Source organism: Trichoplusia ni, chromosome 3, assembly GCF_003590095.1.
Source record: "Trichoplusia ni isolate ovarian cell line Hi5 chromosome 3, tn1, whole genome shotgun sequence".
In the NCBI taxonomy this organism is placed as follows: Eukaryota; Metazoa; Arthropoda; class Insecta; order Lepidoptera; family Noctuidae; genus Trichoplusia; species Trichoplusia ni.
In genome coordinates this window covers 13,629,614-13,647,717 of record NC_039480.1, presented here as the reverse complement: position 1 = coordinate 13,647,717, position 18,104 = coordinate 13,629,614, and the positions used below count along the sequence as shown (strand labels likewise).

Sequence of the window (18,104 nt, the reverse complement as noted above, 5' to 3'; positions counted from 1 at the left end):
CACCGCGGCGTGCGCCCTCTGAGGCCGCCCCGCGCCGCTATCGATCCGGTAGCGTCATGGCGCCCGCGGAGTGAATGCGGACATCGGGACAGCGCCGCAGCCCCGGTACGCGAGCGGAGCGCCCGCCCAGTGATAGTGCTAGAGTGGTCGCGCGGCATGTGAGACAGAGTGTCGGCGTGGTTGGGAGGGGCGCGCGGGAGGCGGCGGGCCCGGCTGACCGCGCGCCATGGGCGAGGAGTACGCGCGCTCACCCTGCGAGCGCTTCCCCGCAACGGGCGCGTTCAGCGTGGCGCCTCCGGAGCGGCTGAGCCCGCCGCCACCCGCGCCGCTGCCGGACCGCTTCTCGGCGTCCCCGCGGCGGGTGCGCCGCTGTGCGGAGGCCGAGCGCGCGCGGCGCCCGCGCTACGTGCCGCCCGCAGCGCACGTGCCCGTGGAGCGCTATGTGCCGCGGCCGCCGGCCCCGCTGCGCCCGCCGCCCCCGGTGTACTGCGGGCTGGCGTGCAGGCCGCCGCCGCCCGCACCTCGCAAGTGCTGCGGGCCCGCATGCCGCGAGGACATCGCGGGCTCGCCGCCACCGTCCCGCTACGTGGAGTACGTGGGCGCGGCGGCCGCGCGCCGCCTGGCCTGCACACCGCCGCCGCCGCCGCCGCCCGCGCTGCAGCTGCCCTGCGAGCCGCAGGAGCCTCCCTGCTGCGTGCAGGCTCGCAGGCGACCGCAACCACCACATGATTGGTAAGTACTAGAGAACCCAAGAACCCATAACATGGAAACATGACGTGTCAGACTCTAACAAACACCCTGTGTGACTATGTTTATCCTCTATCAATTCAATGACTGAAACCAAATAACCACTTATCTATGTGGTTCGAATACAAAAAACAAGCTGAAATGTGCCACCCCTACATGTAGACCCACCTCTAACATTCCGAGCCTATTTCTCTCCGTCCAACTGCGTAAAAATGTCGATGTGAGTGGTGTAGCATAAAAGCGTTTTTAATAATTCGCCGATGATAGCGAAAGCCGAACCATTATAATTGGTTAATATTTTGTGGACCGATAACGTGTGATTGATGGCGGGCTGGCTAACGATCGACGTTTGTGAGTTACTCACATCCTATATACGCAGAGATTAGTCCGCCGCGTCGCCAATGTTCGACTTTGTTCGACGACACTCGTTTCGCTAAATACCCAAAGATCGCGTCGGAATGTATATGAAATACCTACCAACATATATTTGCCCTTGTTTACGGTATATCGAGCTTACATTCTGTAGCCCACGACTGACTTTTTTCTTCGAATCGAATGGTTCGAACAGCTAGAACACAACACAATTGGGTCATTAATTAACGACTGTAGACTTAATTATAGTGAAGCCCGAAATTATTTTAGTCTGCAAACCTATTGGAATTGTACCAAAATTGGTTACTGTTCTCCGTTCCCTGTATTGTATTATGGCGTCGTAAACACTGGTAGCTTTTGTAGTGATTATGTTGTTCACTATTTCGTACGAATTGTATTTGGAATACGAATGCCGATGTCCTGATTGGTGCTTAGAATTCTGATAATCATTAGTGGGTAGATATCGATTAGGTAACGTCATTTGTGCTGATATGACTTTGACACGAAATGACAGCCAATGTCAAATTAAAAATTACATGTAATACTTGTTTATTGAAGTGATTTTAAACATTCTGACTGATAACCCAAGTTTTTTGCGACACTATTCTATTAGAGAGTTTCAATATTTATTTTCGTGAATTTCGATTTCGTAATTTGACTAATACTCGAGAAATTTATTGAATTACTTGGTCTAGACGAATAAAATAACTTTGATGTATTTTACGTAAATATAAGAGAATTTTTGTCTCATTTGATTAATTCAAAACATTTTGCGCTCTTTTAAGCATAAAGATTGTGTTTTGCAATGTTGATATAAACTTAGGGAAGGTGTAATTTCATAAACAAACCCGATAAAAAGTGATCTTAAGTGATGAAGTGAACTAGTCCTACCTCTTTTTTAACAAATCTACATACTCTGTAGTCGAAGAAAATCCGTCGTTGTGGTCATTTTTTCAATGTTGTTGTATAATTCAAAAACTAACCCGATAAACAGTGGTCTAAATAATGAAGTGAACTAGTCCTACCTCTTTTTTTTTACAAATCTACTCACTCTGTAATCGAAAGCATCCTGTGTTGTTGAGATATTTTTCCGTTACTTTTTTTTTATTTTTGCTCATTGTAATTCGTAACTCTGTTTAACTTGTACTTAGTTGCTTGTCTTAGTCGAGAATTGTGGTTTACACACATTACCCTAATTCCGATGGATGTCAAGGGGACCCCATTCGTAACCCTTAGTCGTTCGTAGGTTTGTCACGGGGTTTAAATGTTATGAAGCGTAATATGGCAACGCAGTTTTCACAGGTACATTTTTAAAGGGATTTTCCCCATTTTTCACATCTTGCCATAAATAAAAAAGTTTTAACGTAATGTTATGTGTGAGATGATGATGATGTTATTGATAACATTGTGAGTAAGTGATGTCAATGTTGAGATACTTAGATTAGATCGATTTGACCCACCTAGTGTTTAATGACAATGCCTTGTAAAACGTGTCACAATTGAAAACAAGTGTTAACCGATTGTTATAGAATAACTACTTATGTTGTAAACTTATCTTAATCGATACTACGGGTACAGACACTGACATATTAAATACACAATGAATAGAACACAGTATATTTCCACAAAGAAACACTTTAAAAATTATAACACAAGTTTCTTGCATTTTAGTTAGTGCTTTCTTAATCTGAAATTATTTAGAAGTAATAATTCGACATTAAAACAGGATCAATTAACTGACAATTTTCAACTTTATAGAGCAGACATTTTCTAGCTGTCTACCCACATAGTGTCCTTCATAAGTTCTAACATTTACTCATGTTTTGTATACAAATGCAATGAATTTCTTATCTCCTTGCCTTTTAAAACAAGACTTGCATCTGTAAATGAGAGACATCGCTCTACACCCTGCAGTGCTCTATCTCGCTCTTATTGTTCATCCACTTTTGTACCTTACTGTACTATACACGAAGGATAGGTGTAGTCTACATTCTTATCAGTATTGGAGTTAGATATCGCGATAATACACCGGTATGTATCATTATCGTGCACTCGTGTCGTTCCCAATTAACCTAACAAAGTGAGTGAAGTGAAAAAAAAACAAATGAAATAAGTGTTTGTGTGATTTGAAATATGACAATGTGGTGTATAGTTTCTCTGTGAATATACGATTGGATCTATGAAAGAAAAGTAAGTGGAAAATGTAGTTTGTTTAATTCATGTGAAATGTTATCGTGTTTTATAATGATTGTTTGATTCTGAGGTTGAATTTTGAATCGTCGCTTTATAGGTTACATTTCTTACATATTATTGAATTTTATTTCGTATTTTAGTGACTTAAGTAGCTGTTTGTTGTATTAAAGTAAGTCTAAAATCTTGGTTATTGAACAGACTAATATTACTCTACAATAACAATACAGATTCGTCGAATATCGATGATTTTCCATATTAATATTATTATGAAAAAGTACTCTCTGTCAGTCAGTCTGTTATATGTTTGGAGTCTCTTTGAGCAACTAAACATTTAGATAAACTTCGGAGATTATAGTTAGAACTCCAAGAATTTTAAAATCTTAACGGTTTACAACAAAAACAATAACCATGCAACTCAGAAACATCAGTAACAGTACTAACTTCACATTCATTTATAAATATTAATACATACTTGATCCCGTAAAGTATGACTCATGTCATATCTACATTTTCATATCAATTTTGACGAAAATAGTCAAACTACTTACAGCGGTTATCGTTCAAGTTTGTTCGCCTATTCAAATGTCGACTTCGAAACTTAAGGGATCCTTGAGTTGATTTCTTTGAAGATTTGACGTTCTATTCCTCCGGGGAGATTGGGTTTAGGACAAGATGTTTTAAAAATTCATACATATCGAGTAAAAATATGTTTGAGCTAAAACTCTTTTGCTGATCTGTGAACATTTCTGTAAAGACAGAAACGAAATCCGATTTAGTAAGTGCCAGTATTTTCAGTGATAAAGGAATAGGGGTGGTTTTCTTTCAATGCTTGGCAAGTAGTTTAATGAATTGTAAGAGATATGTATTTTCCCCGTAAACATAAATTAATCAAATTACAGTCAATCGAATATACGCGTTACGTCACTTCTGTGAAGAATTATGACGTCACAAGCTTCCCTCAACTTTAAAGCAGTTAACTTTGTCAACAATAAAATTCGTGTCTAATGTTTTTCAATTGTCTATCTGGTAGCCTAAGCCTTTTTTTTAAACCTTGTCATCCCTATTGGTGTTAAGTATGTCTTTACTATACCAGATGACAAGCCTATTTCATTACGTAACTAATAGCACAAAATGTACTAATTGCATAGTTTTTTTTATGTCTAGTTACTTTGAAAATCTTATTGTGTTTACCGACCTTTTTGCTGATGGTACTCCTTAGTCTTAGATCAATAATCCTGTAGGAAAGTAGTTGTGTAAATAGCTGGAGGCAGAGCGAAGTGAGAAAGGGTTTCGCAATATATTGTTTTCGTTTACTTTGCTTCTTGATTTAATTCCCAATCTGAATGTTTGAGCTTTTTATATAAAATGTTTAGGTATTTGTGGTTGCTAGAGTTCCGTACCCAAAGGGTAAAAATGGAATCCTGTTACTGAGGCGCCCTGTTTGTCAGCTTGTCCTTCCGTCTGTCACCAAGGTTTATCTCATAAACGATGTATTTCTGTCGAGATTGCGCTGTAGCATCAAATCTTCTTTTTTATACATTACAATTAATTGCTGTTCGTAAGAATCGCTAAAACTCAAGAACGGCTGAACCGAATTGCCTTATTTTAGTCTTGAAATATTCTTAAAAGTCCAGTGAAGGATTAAACAGTAATAAAATATGGAAAAGTGGCAAAAAAATGTGTTTTCTTCTGCATTGTTATCATCGACTGTTAAACGGTACGTAGTTCGCCGGGACATCTAGTATTTATTAAAAATAAAGCTCGGGCTTGATACGGCCATGAAGGCAAAGGTTTCTCTATCGATTCCCAGTAGATATAACATAAAAAACTTTTCTTCTTTTTTTGACTTATTTATTATACCTAAATACGAACAGAATAAAATCCTAAAAATAAAAATACTCCAGTCCGTGTTAATATGACAGTAAACATAACGCGTCAAGTTTCAAAAAGACTTACATTCGTTCATCTTTCTGCTTGCCTGGTTTTGTGGGATTCATGAAAGAATTCACTGTTATAAATTTTATTTCTTTTTTTGTATTCAATAGCTATTGCTTTATTTAGGTCCCTTTTTAAGGGTTTTATTTCCAGAGGGTAAAAATGGAACACTATTTACCGAGGCCCCGCTGTAGGGCTGTTGGTTACTAGGCTGTTTTAATTAACCGTCGTAGATAGACAATTGAAATTTTCACATAGAATTTGTTCCTGTTGTTACTGTCATAAATTTGATGGGTGACAAATTTTGTTCGTAAATTTGTCTTTCTTTGTCTCATTTGTATGTAAGATTCAGTGTCCTGAGTCACAGTTAATTGTTCTTTATTTTAATTTCGTTGTACTGTTTGTATATCTCTTCTGTACTATGTCCACTCACCTTGTATTCGAGTATTGATAACTCCATCGCCTTGTGCCTACAAAATAATACACAAGATCAGCTTTAAGAAATAAAGCTAAGCGTTTGTCATTGCACTGGTCTACAATTAATTGTCATTTTTTATTTGATAGACAAGAAAATAGATTATTTGTATCTTTTCACGATATTGAACGACTATGTTGACAAATACAGCGAAAGAACCCGCGAAGCGAGGCTAGTAAATAAAACGTCACAAAATATCATTAAAGAAACAGCATGGCTATTTAACCTAGACATCTTTGCGACTACCTGCCTCCCAACGTTAAAATCTGCCTCGACCCTTTTCCTAAAAACCTATAAAATGCTTATCATACCTTTTGCTGGGACCCTAAAAGGCATCTAGGTTGTGTTCCGTAGATAAAGGTTGTCACTATTTAAGTCTACATTACCCTACGCAGTATTTACTTTTTGAAGGCCTCTTAAATATATTTCTGTGTGACAATTGTGATAAAGCTGGTAAATACTTTTGAAAACAAAACACAAACGTAATTATTTATTTAATATTGTTTTACTCTAGCGTAGTTTTAGAAAAAGCCCGCCTCGTTTCGGAACCAACTGGAGTCCTTAATTTATATTTGAGTTAATTATTATCCCAATAAATACGCGTGCGTTCCAAAATAAATACTTATGAGTCCTCATAAAATGCTAAGCGGTTCTTAAACTCTGTTAAGGAAATAATATATTATTAGACCAATATACACAATATAGTTAACATCATAGTTTTACCTGTACAGTTTTTATTGTGCAAGTTTAAAAGTCTGGAAAAACTATGCAATTGGGCAGGCACACATTTTTGCGCACAAAACGTGTTGAACGTAAAAGTTAAACGTGTGAAGTATGATTGGCTAACTTAGTGTATAAATTAGACTGTATTTGGGTTGCAGGCTGTATGTAGGCTGTTACGAAAATGATTTTGTGTATATATATCTTGTTATGTACACACATTTTATATTCAAACAAACGTTCAGACTAAACAGTAGCGTATTTCACGTCGCTAACATCTTTATTACAAGGAAACGTAAAAATCTATATCCGATACCAATATACGGTGACGTCACTTAGACACGCGACTGACGATCGACTGAACTCTGGAGGTATACAACCTGTTTTAACTAAAGACTTATCGAAAAGAGAGACGGGGCTATACATGGCGTATAAATCCATCTCCCTTCCACAATAGCAGTAGTGTAACTTATGGAGGTAATGGTAGGCTTTCTGAGGATATCAGAAGAAAGTTATGGAGTCGTAGGGCTATGAGTGTGATCGTTAAGTTGTGAAAAAGAGGGGTTGAGTGGGGATGCGATGTTGTGTATAATTTATCTATTTATATTTGTCATTAGAACTCGCTTGATATTACGACGAAGGGATGATATTCTTTTACTCCATCGTAAGGTTTTTCAAGCTGCATTGTTCGTCGGTTTCCCATTGCTAAAAACGCATATAGAAAATAATGGATTACTTCAAAATATTTACCTAATCAAAAACTTAATTTACTAAAAATTGTGCATTTGTGAGAAGATTAAAATATCATTTAATATAAACACTCATCAAGTGTGTAATCAAAAACATATCACATAAATAAAGATCGCTTTTGAATTTATCTAATTAATGTCATGTAGGTCAATGATAGGTTATATTTAATCGATTTTCGAGTTCAAAGAAAACATTATATTCATTATCAATCCGATACGAACCGTGTACGATAATAATATGCCACATAAATGGATATCGTATTAATTATTCCCACAAGAACGATCGTGTTGTATGCATTGTAGTACGACTGAATCTCACTGGACTGATAATGTTGATACTTCAATTATGAATAAATCATGTTCAAATTGTACTCTTCAAAAAATAAAAACAAGAGAGAGGCATTTCTCTTTTGTTTTCTTTTCTTCAAATCACATTCTAGTATTAAAGTATTCAAAAGGTTGCCTGCAAGGAGATTTTCATCGCATCTAGAGTGCCTATGAGTAGTGCTATTATGGAAGTGCAACAGAGTACTACATTGCGTAGATTGGCATCTCTCTTTAACACCTTCAATTATACATACTACTGTAAAAGGTTGAGGAAGACAGCGTTACAGAATATCCCAAATTATTTAGTCCCAACATCAGTGTTCCTTATTTATTCAAAATCTGTGTAAATAAGGAAATTGTAACACTGGGCCTTATTTATAGGTATTTACTTGGAACTACTGCCTCGTCAATATTGGTTCTTAGTTTCTAGAAGTTCATGTTTGTGAAATCGTAGGAATTTCACGATCAAAATATATACAAAGATTACAAGTTTATAAATGATCAGAAATCTATTAAACTGTTGAAATATATTTTTACAAACGTAGTATGTAGCAAATTCTGCTCCAATTAATAAGCTAACAGCGTATGTGGGAATAACAATTTATAGAATAAACAACGTCCCAAAAGTGGAAAACAACTACCAAAACTCAAGTGTAACACAACGTAGGCAACCCTATAAAGGAACATAAAAAAATATACTCGCAAAGATTTTACGCACAATATCAGGGTTGGCAAAGGTAAAAGAAATTATCCTAAGTAAGGAAACAAGGTACGTGATTTATTGATAACCTTACTGAAACGTAGGGCTGAGCAAAACAAGCGAATAAGGAAGATAAATGAATTACTTTCATTTCGAAAAATCCATTTGCGCTAAACCTTAACTGTTTTTTCAGTGTGATAGATAGGCCGACTAGATATTTGTTGTTTATCTACATTAGTGTACTTAACTCATGACGTGTTGTTTGCTAGAATTTCTACCTAAATACCTACACCTAAGTTATTTATTATAACTAACTATACATATATTAGTACGTGATGTCGCGTGGTACGTATGTTTTAGGCACATTTAGACAATTTATGATTAGTGTAATAAAACTCATTATATATGTATTTTTGGTTAAACGCTTTAGTGTTTATCTTTTTTTAATCCTTGATTGCAATTTAACTTGTCTTGACTGACAAATAGTTGCGTAAAACGGTACAGTAAGCATAGTGTCTTTTAAATAAAGAAGTTTTACGAGTTATATTGACACGAGAACAAAATAAAAAAGGCAGCCGTTTTAGTGTACTGAAATATTTTTATTTTTATTTCACTTTCATAAATTATCACAATTATTAATAATCACAATTATTTTTCATCTAAAGTTCAATATCGTTTTGCATTTTTGTCGCAGCCAGTGAACCAATGTTTTATATTGCTTTTAGAATAGTCAATGAAATTTTATAAAAATGTTATAGCCCTGTGTAAAATAATATTTTTTTTACAAGATACATTAAACTTTGGGAACGTTTGTTAACTTAAATAAAAAATATTTTTATTAATACTTCAAGTTAGACTTTTGAAACCTAAGAGTATTGATGTACCTAACATTGTCAAATTATATGTAAATTTTATTTTCTTGTTTCTGTTTTCTTGTTCTTGTCTCATTTATGTTTCTTTCGTCCTCTCTCCTACGTTTTTAGTGGAACACAGATCTTCCGCAATTGTTACCCATTCAATTTTTAAGACATTGTGAAGTGTAAGAAAAGTCTTTGTATGTGTGAGTATTATTTGCTTTAACATACACTGAATACGGAAGATCGTTAATCTTCTAATAATAATATCCCTGAGTGGATAACTAAGGGATGCATGGAATCGCTGTGTATTGCAGCAAATTGATAGATTAGGTAATGCATTGACTGTAACTCCCAGTCTACATTGCTACGATTGATTAATTTGTAGCACATTTCAGCGATATCCAGCTTTATTACGGGACCATAAAGATTATTTTTCTACTACTTTTTATAACGGCAATAGCTGAATACTTTTGTACGGATCAGACGTCATTTTTCGTTTGACTTTTCGACTAATTGAGTGATTTATTGATTTTTGTTATCGCTATTAATTTTTGATGATAATACACCATCCCTAAATCAAAAACATGCTAAGCTTCGAAAATAAATTCTTGAAAATATCACAAACTAATGTATGTTTATAATCGCAAAGCCTTAACAAGATGAGACCCATATCAATTTCAGTTCAGGCGTTCCAATGTATTATAGAATAAACAAACATACATTCTTGTAAAGTGAAATCATTGCATTCCTGTTCTGGCAATCATCTAATTCTGCACCTGAAGTTTTGGTAATTTTTTCTCAAAACATTTGCTACGTCATCATTTGATTTTCAGATCTAAATTGCTTAACTCTCGGATTTTCTCTCGGTGTGGTTGCAATGACGGTCGAAACCTTATCGATAACGTCTAGAGGTTATTCTCTCGCTCTCTACAGTTCTAGGTATTCTCAAATATATCTTGATGTAAAAGATTTGTGAATGAAGCTTAATTTACTCCAGAATACTTTTCATTCACGGTATAACTTGATGGGAAACTCCAACATACGCATATGAGATTTTTTATGCAATTTTTTTTTAAAGGTATAAGATTTTCTTACATTGCTTATCGAAATTACCAAAAAATAAAACATACGTGCATGTGGTGTCACGGGACATAGCCGGTAGCCGTATTCTTAGAAATAATCTTATCAAAAATGGGTTTAAAAAAAAAACAAGTTTAATACTTGGACTACGAACAAGCGCTTGATGCTAGTCCTAATATAGTCCGTCTTTTTCAAAGTGATGGACATTCTTATTACTATAAACCTGCCATTCATAAAGGAAAACATCTAAGGAAAATTTCATAGAAACTATTTCTTTATAATATTTAATAGTTCTCTCCATTCGTTCATTAACATTGAGAGCTTTTCATCATTATCCCGATCGTTAAGTAGACCTATGACGTAAGCGGTATTGCATCCTGACGTTGACAAATTACAGTACGGTTTCGGCAGCCATCACTAAATTGATCTTAGTTTCATTGTCGGTATGGCTACGTTTCTAAGACATTATTGCAGACTAAATGTAGAGTATTGTTATCTAGAAGAAATTATTATTGAGTCTACACTTTCCTGTATCCAATTAGATTTGAAACTAAGAACTCAACAACAAGAATTGCCTACAAAGTGTGAGTCTTTAAAATTAAACGCCATTAATTTTATTATGTAATGTGTATTTTTTAATGTAAAGAATAAAAATCTTATTATAGTAAGAATAACTCCAAAATATAAAATAATACACACTTTTGTACATAGTTGGTCATTGTGTACCACGTTGAAGATAGAACCTTGTACCTAACTAATAAGAAATAAATAAATTCGCGTTATGGGAATGAGCCGTTGACCAGCTGTAAAAACGAAAATCTATCGGGTTTACTCAGAAATATTTAATTATCAAACAAAGCCTGCCTCTAGCTGTGACCGAAACCAAAAGCCTTTAGCATTAAACCTCAAAATACTTAACTCAGTGGTCTAGACAGCCAGTATCATTTTCTACTCAAATAAGCCTTGTTCTTTTTTAAACCATTGAAAACTTTTTACACAATATTTGAAATTTCGAACATTCCATCTTCATTTGAAGCATGCAGTTTAGCTGACTCTCTTGGCGTTTTTACGAAAATCGACTGAATGTACAAAAGTACGAAGAAATAATGAAAACGTGACAAGAATGTACTTGTCAATGTACAGGAATTCTCTTTTTCGTTTCTCCATCGTAATTTTATTGAGTGAATATTTAAATCGTTTTGGGATAAATGTATTATTTTTGAGTTTCCTGATTTTTGAATGTCCATTGCTATTATTTTTTGCAAGCCACACTTTATTTCTTGTTGGGAACGTAGTGTTCTTTTTATTGTTGGTAAATAGATACAAAAATCTTATAGTGAAAATTAGTTAATGTCGATGGTACGTTTCCTAATGAAAAGCATTTTCAAGACCCTTGGTAATAAATTGGGTTAGTAACTGTGTTGTTCTGTTAATACTAGATAAATAGGTTCACGGCCGTGTGTATTTTCGTCACAGAACAAGTTTAATAAAACAAAATACCTTCCAAAAATTAAAACAAAGCAAACCCTCCATTGATTCACTTTAGACTATTGTGTATACAATACAGCAGTATGGCATACAAAACAAAGAACGGACAATGGAGTGATGACGTCACAAATCACAATAACACTCGTATTAGCGGTACGTGCTGGACAGTCTGTTGGGACTCATGATGGGAGCTCTGACATGTTTCAACTGAGCGACATGTATGTATGTATGTACTTTTAATGTTCTGTAAAATGAAGAACCCTATTAAGAAGAATCCGCTGTCTGTTTGTCTATTATCTGGCTGTATCATGTAGCTAGTCAGTGGAAATTATCACAGATGGTGTATTTCCGTTGCGCTATAGCTTGTTCTTTTGAGGTTAGGAAACGGTTACTGCGGTCAGAACATAGATGATCTGGTGTTTCAATTTGTACGGGACCATCATTGTCTTAAGTAAAACACACACCTAACTGGGTATTTTTTTACTCTATTGAAAGGAATCTCTATAAGAAAAAAAAATATATATCCGTACCAAATTGTCAGATAAGGTGTTATGTGTTCCGTTTACCGCAATATATTCTATGTTGCTTAACTTGCTTCGACGGAGTATTAGAACAAAACAGCTAAGAGGAAAAGGGGAAAAATATAAATTTATTCAAACGTTCCCATAGTATGAAGTGATCAAAGAAATTCTAGAAATATTTTATTTTTGTGAAGGTTTATTTAATAAAAAAGTAGTTTGCTCCAATATTCAGTTGGTACCAGCTGTACTTCTGATAGAAGATTTAGTTAGAAATGTCACAGACTGATTCAAAAATGAACCTTGGTTTTCATTTTCGAGACAGTCTCGCCAAATCAAATAAATATGATTCCTTTTAAAGTGCCAATCACGTATCCTAACCATATGAATACTTTCCAATATTTAATTCAATTTACAATTTCAATAATAAATGTGTCTGTCTGCCTTTTACCCTGTTGGACAGCTTTTGCAGCTAAACCACTTTACCGACATTGATGAAATTAGATGCTTCCAAAAAAGGGATATCGGGTAATAGATAGCAACATAGGCAAAGCCGAGGGAAAAAGCTAGTAATATGTATTGATAGCTCAACGACTGAACTAATTTTGGTTAATCCAAAAACTTAGTGATGTAAAAAATGATTGAACTTCAACAAAAAAAGCTCTTGTAGCTGAGATTTTCTAAACTTTATAAAACTTTAAAGACGACCGTTTTTTTTAAAATTTTATCAAGTAGAATATAAGGTCAATTAAAAGTCGTTATAAAAATTAAACTATTTGGGGTTAATGACCTATGAACATCGTCATATAAATACGGTTGTGCCTCTTGTTACGATATTATCGTATGTCATATTATAGCGATTGAAAAATTAAGTTAACACAGAAAAGTTCAGAGTGACTGTGTTTTCAGTGTTTTTTTCTAAAAAAGACCACTACTATTATATTTTTTTATCTGTAATCTGCTAAATTAAATACTGCTCTCAATGTATCAAAATGCCTTGAATTATTTTTTATATAATAAAGCGCCTGCAATAACCAATGAGGTTTCACAAAAAATTATAAAATAATGTATTTAGCAGTTCCATTTCTAAAACCCCTTTCTATTACAGGTATTATCACTACTTACAATGGTATGTGAAACATTTGAATACTAAGCTTTTCAGTCCTTTTGGACATAATGCTTGAACGAATATTAAAATGCATACTTAAAAATATATATATATATCGGTATTAGCCACGTAATAACTTTTTTACTTGAATTTTCCGCATCTGCCTAATAAATGCACAGTGATGATGTAAAACGAAGATTTAAATTGAGTTTTGAAACTGAGGGAATGTAGCTACATTATAATTTTTACTAAATTATTACTTCCAACATCAGGAAATAATTACAAAATAATTTAGAAAGTAGAAGTGAATATTTTTGATTAACAAATTAGTCGTGTATTCGATAAAATGATTATTTGAAAACCATATTCTAGAACATTTTTAAATTTTAATTGAAGCCCTTTTACGGAAAAAAAGTTCATTATTATTAGAATGTTCCACTTTTTTACAAAAGGGGGTCTTTTTAATTATATTAATATAGTGATAATAGTTAGAAAGTAGGTACCATAGTTCACACAGTTGAACCGTATCAACGGTTTTATAGGCCAAGGTCTTATATTGTAACTATTGTAAGGCGAAGAGATTTTACTACAATTAAAAACTGCGCAAATGGATGACATTTCATTTCGTTAAGTCACGTGATCTGTCATTTTATTTGTTCGAGCGAATCCTATCAACACTTATTGTTGTCGAAATGTCACTTCGCTAAATGGGAAGGACATTCTAAATATTTAATTAATAAACGTTAAATAACTAACTAAAATATAATGTCACAAGGTAACCACAACTTACTAAACTTATAACATTCTCACTACTAAATTTCGACATGTAGGGGGTTAGGTATTGCATTTTGCATCCATAAAGCGAATTTGAAGTCAAATGAGCTAATGACTGGATCGTTTGTCAAGCTCAGGCCAGCGTTAACTTAATGGCGTTCAGAAGGATGCGGACCGCTATTTCAGGATCGAAATTGTTCGATAAAGGTAAACGGTAAACGTTGAACATTCTGTTTTGAGGTTAAGTTGGTACTAATCAGTTGTATTGGTGACGTGTGTTGCGAGAAACTAGAGATGTTGATATCATTTTTGTTGTTAGTGATGTGGTGTTTACGTAACGGAATTTTTTATTCAAGTTTTTCCAGAAAATTCGTATAGATATCCATAGTCATAATTACAACCAACAGATGACCAAGAATAAACGATAACTAATTCTTAGACAAAGGTGCCTCACAAATTACGGCATGATAGAAACATGACACACACGCAGACATTTCAATTTCATTTATTTATTAAACATGTTAGTAACAGTTGTTCACAGCTGTTTTATTTTACAAAACTCTTTAGACAACATTATTTTCATTTCCAAATAAAGAAACAAAAGCAAAATGAAACTTACATTGCAGTTCATTGAATTCAGCAAAGAGAATGAATAAAACAAGACTTTATTTATTCACTTTACACGTTCGTATTTGTAAACAATTTAATAGTTCTTTTCAATGTATCATCTTTATTATAGAGTCATTTAATCCTTACAAGTAAACAAGCTTCATAAAGCTTAAAATGGAATATCGCAGCTTCAATATAAAGCTTTTTAGTCAAAGAGACCGAAGCCCATGTCGTCGTCGAACTCTTCGAATTTTTCTCTTTCTTCTCCTCCTTAGCCTCAGCAGCGAGCGAAACGCCACCAGCGACCGCGGCGGGTGCGGCACCACCAGCAGGAGCGGCTCCCACGCCTGATCCTGGTCGTTAAAAAAACTCTTGATTCATAAGACTGGCTGTCATACAATATTAATACCGTAAATATTTGGACATACAATGGTCTGTTATCCGTGGTTTAGACTAATCTCTTTGTGCGCCTCATTTGTCAGACAGAACCGGGTTACGTAATCGTTAATGCTACTATTTTGCACGGTTACTGAACTATCAGCATTAAGGTTTCTAAATATCGCGCTTACTATGAGCTTGTAAAGCTCTCGTTTTTACAAACTAAATAATGCTGTGTCGTTGATGTCTAAGTGAGACGCCGCTAAACGCAGTGTAATGCGCTGTCTCTCTTTTACAATAATATCAGTCCTGCTTCATTGCTTAGATATAGGTTCGTGATTTTTGTGGATGATATTTTTGGGTATTGTTACGGGTATAATTGTTAGGGTTTCGGTATTGGAACAAAAGCAACAATAGAACTATATTAGTAAAACTATAAGTCCGTCTGTCACCAAACTTATGAATCCTGATAGCTAAAGGAATTGAAATTCTCACAGATGATGCATTTCTGTTGCTGCTATATCAATGAATAAAAATTTCTAGGTTAAGCAACGTTAGTATGATAAAACTGGATGGGGGATTTTATTATGCGGTTCCTATTTTGAAGTTCCCCTTGGCGTCCCAAGTTTGCCTTGCCTTTCTCGACTTTTAATATCAACATGTAACTATAGTGCTACAAAGTTCCATATTCGACATCATGATTCTACAGGTCAAAGACTTCTTGGTTCTAAAACCTTAATTTAAGATTAAGTGCAATAGAACCTCTCTCGCTTACCTGCCAACAATGGCGCATTCTGAACGTGTAGTGACGTCATCGGGATTATACTCCAATCAGATAACACGAGCGACGTCTTTTAGGGTAACTTGCAAAACGTTGGATGGAAAAATTTCGTTTGAAGATTTTATATTGGGATTTTTAAAGGAAGGTGGTTTTTGTAGTTTTGCTCGATGTTCATAAGTGACGACATTGTTGACATGTTATGATTATGTGATTTATTGAAAGTTATAATTTTGGTATGGCTGAACACGTCGTTCTGTCATATTATTAGAAAAAGATACGAAAAATAAGATTTAAATAAATAAATTCATAATTAATATAGCACTATTTTTTTTCGAACATATTTTTAGTTTGATAGTAAACCTTTATTTCGTTTAGATGTATTTTGTCTATGCTACATTACTGTAGTTCTATATTTTGTTTGTGTAGGTAAATTTTACGCAGCACGCAGTTAGCAGTTACAATAACAACAGCGATTTACAATATCTATATACTTCAGCACTTCCATTTTCCAAAGCGGTCGGACTATAAAAACTGAGTAGTTCTCAGATAATTGAATTACACCAGCATTCTTCAGTATCCTAGCTGAAACGATTCTGAAACCCAGTCTAAGCCATTCTAACACTATGTACTTAACGAATATTAATTTGCCAAGGTCGTGATGACTTTGCGTGTCAAGTTAACCTTGTACACACCTTACAATAGGGTATCCAGGATACCATACCACATTTTAAACATTAATAATTAAGTATATTTGTAAATACATAAATATAAAAGATAAATTACACCCAGATAAAAAACAAAGATCGTTCTCAACCCAAACCTATTTTTCAAAAAAATACGAAATTCCTTTTTCAAAAATACTAAAAAACAAATGCCAATTCAGATTCACTCAAAAATGATATCCCTTGTTCTAAACGGTTCTTTGTTGCGCTTTCCTAGATGTTTCAATTTAGGGCCGAGGTCCCGCGACCTTTGAGGACAACCTTATTTACTTAAAAGCTTTTGCCTTCGCATTGGATCATTTCCGTGTTCTGTGCCTTTACTACGAGCTTTAAATGCAGGACTGTTAACTGTTGTGGGAGCAAGACGGCGCTCTATACTATATATATACTATCTCGCTTTCACAATGATAACAATTTTATGAGCTCGTGGTAAGTGTTATGGGGTAGAGAACTCTTAAGTTTTGGTGCCTTCTGAATAATGTTTTATGGGATATGTCATGTTTGCTTATCTTTTTATCATGGTATGGTATTTTAACAGTGGTGGCATGCACTAGCGTAAAAATAAAGGCAAAATTCATATCTATTTATGCACATCTGCTGTATTTTCACGGTTTATTTGATCGAACAGATAGAAAATAATTTAATACATCTATAAATAAACTCTATGTCCAAACCATAAGTACGAATCGAAATTGATTTAATTGGTAATTCAATAACAGAAAGACCTTAGGCCCTCGGGATAAAAAAGTTTCAAATCAGAACATTTTTTGTTCTGCATTTGAAATTAAATAAAAACAAACAAGTCTGGCTACAAAGAAGTTTTTAAATGAAATTAAAAGTCAGCGGACTAAGTTTCATTTATGAGACAAAAAGTGTTTGACACAAAACATTGAGTGGACTAATTAAAACGGGCTATCTATTTGCGTATTCAAATACTCTATGTAGTTAATTAACGCATTTGTTCACGAAATTGGTTTTCATCAGCAATGAGTACTCAATTTGAAGAAAACGTGCATTTTAAATGGCAATTTACGTTATTTTCATTGTACGCAGGTCTTTGTGTAATACGTGCTTAATTATGGTGCCTTTTTACGCCAATATTTGTTTACCGCGAAAGGAAATATTATTAATTGTAGCACAAAGTATGGTAGATATGTATATGTATGTAAAAAAATATGCAGAAACCTAATTATTTATTTAAACTAATAGTAATTTAGGTTATGCTTTGTGGCTTTAAGCTCGATCTAATCTTCTCTGTTCCCTGGCCTAGTTTCTCTCAGTCACACAAATTAAATTAATTAATTATACTTATATTTATTATACATGTGTAGTGGGTATAAGTATGAGTTAGTCATAACTTCTTTAAGATTGTAGCATTGCATTTTGAGCACTCATGTTCTTGACTTGCTGCGTTAGTACTCAAAAAACGATCCATTAAAAATCTGTCTGTGAACGATTAAAAGAAAACAATCAACAGAATACTCATATACAGACAAATTGATTTAAGTACAAAGAAAACAAAAATGTGTACCAATTTAAAAGAATTCGATCTGTTAACAGACACATTCCCT

General features: G+C 34.7%; 2 protein-coding genes across 3 annotated transcripts in view; both read left to right on the top strand.

Moving 5' to 3' along the window:
• The first annotated feature begins 212 nt into the window (after window positions 1–212).
• Window positions 213–861, top strand: LOC113492384 (formin-like protein 5). The gene has a single exon (XM_026869866.1). The coding sequence runs from the start codon at window positions 227–229 to the stop codon at window positions 734–736; it is 510 nt and encodes a 169-aa protein (XP_026725667.1). The 5' UTR covers window positions 213–226; the 3' UTR covers window positions 737–861.
• A 2,247-nt stretch (window positions 862–3,108) lies between these two features.
• LOC113492009 (inactive rhomboid protein 1) overlaps window positions 3,109–18,104 on the top strand; it is a 150,902-nt gene continuing 135,906 nt past the window's right edge. Inside the window, exons 1-2 of one of the 2 annotated variants that reach the window (XM_026869270.1) lie at window positions 3,109–3,309; window positions 13,270–13,290. In XM_026869270.1, the coding sequence (XP_026725071.1) occupies window positions 3,299–3,309; window positions 13,270–13,290 (32 nt within the window). In that variant the 5' untranslated portion in view covers window positions 3,109–3,298. The remainder of the gene's footprint in view (window positions 3,310–13,269; window positions 13,291–18,104) is intronic. The other variant, XM_026869271.1, reaches the window with a different exon arrangement.

Excerpts from the sequence above, each read along its gene's own strand:
- LOC113492384 (XM_026869866.1), top strand. The coding sequence starts at position 227 with ATGGGCGAGGAGTACGCGCGCTCACCCTGCGAGCGCTTCCCCGCAACG.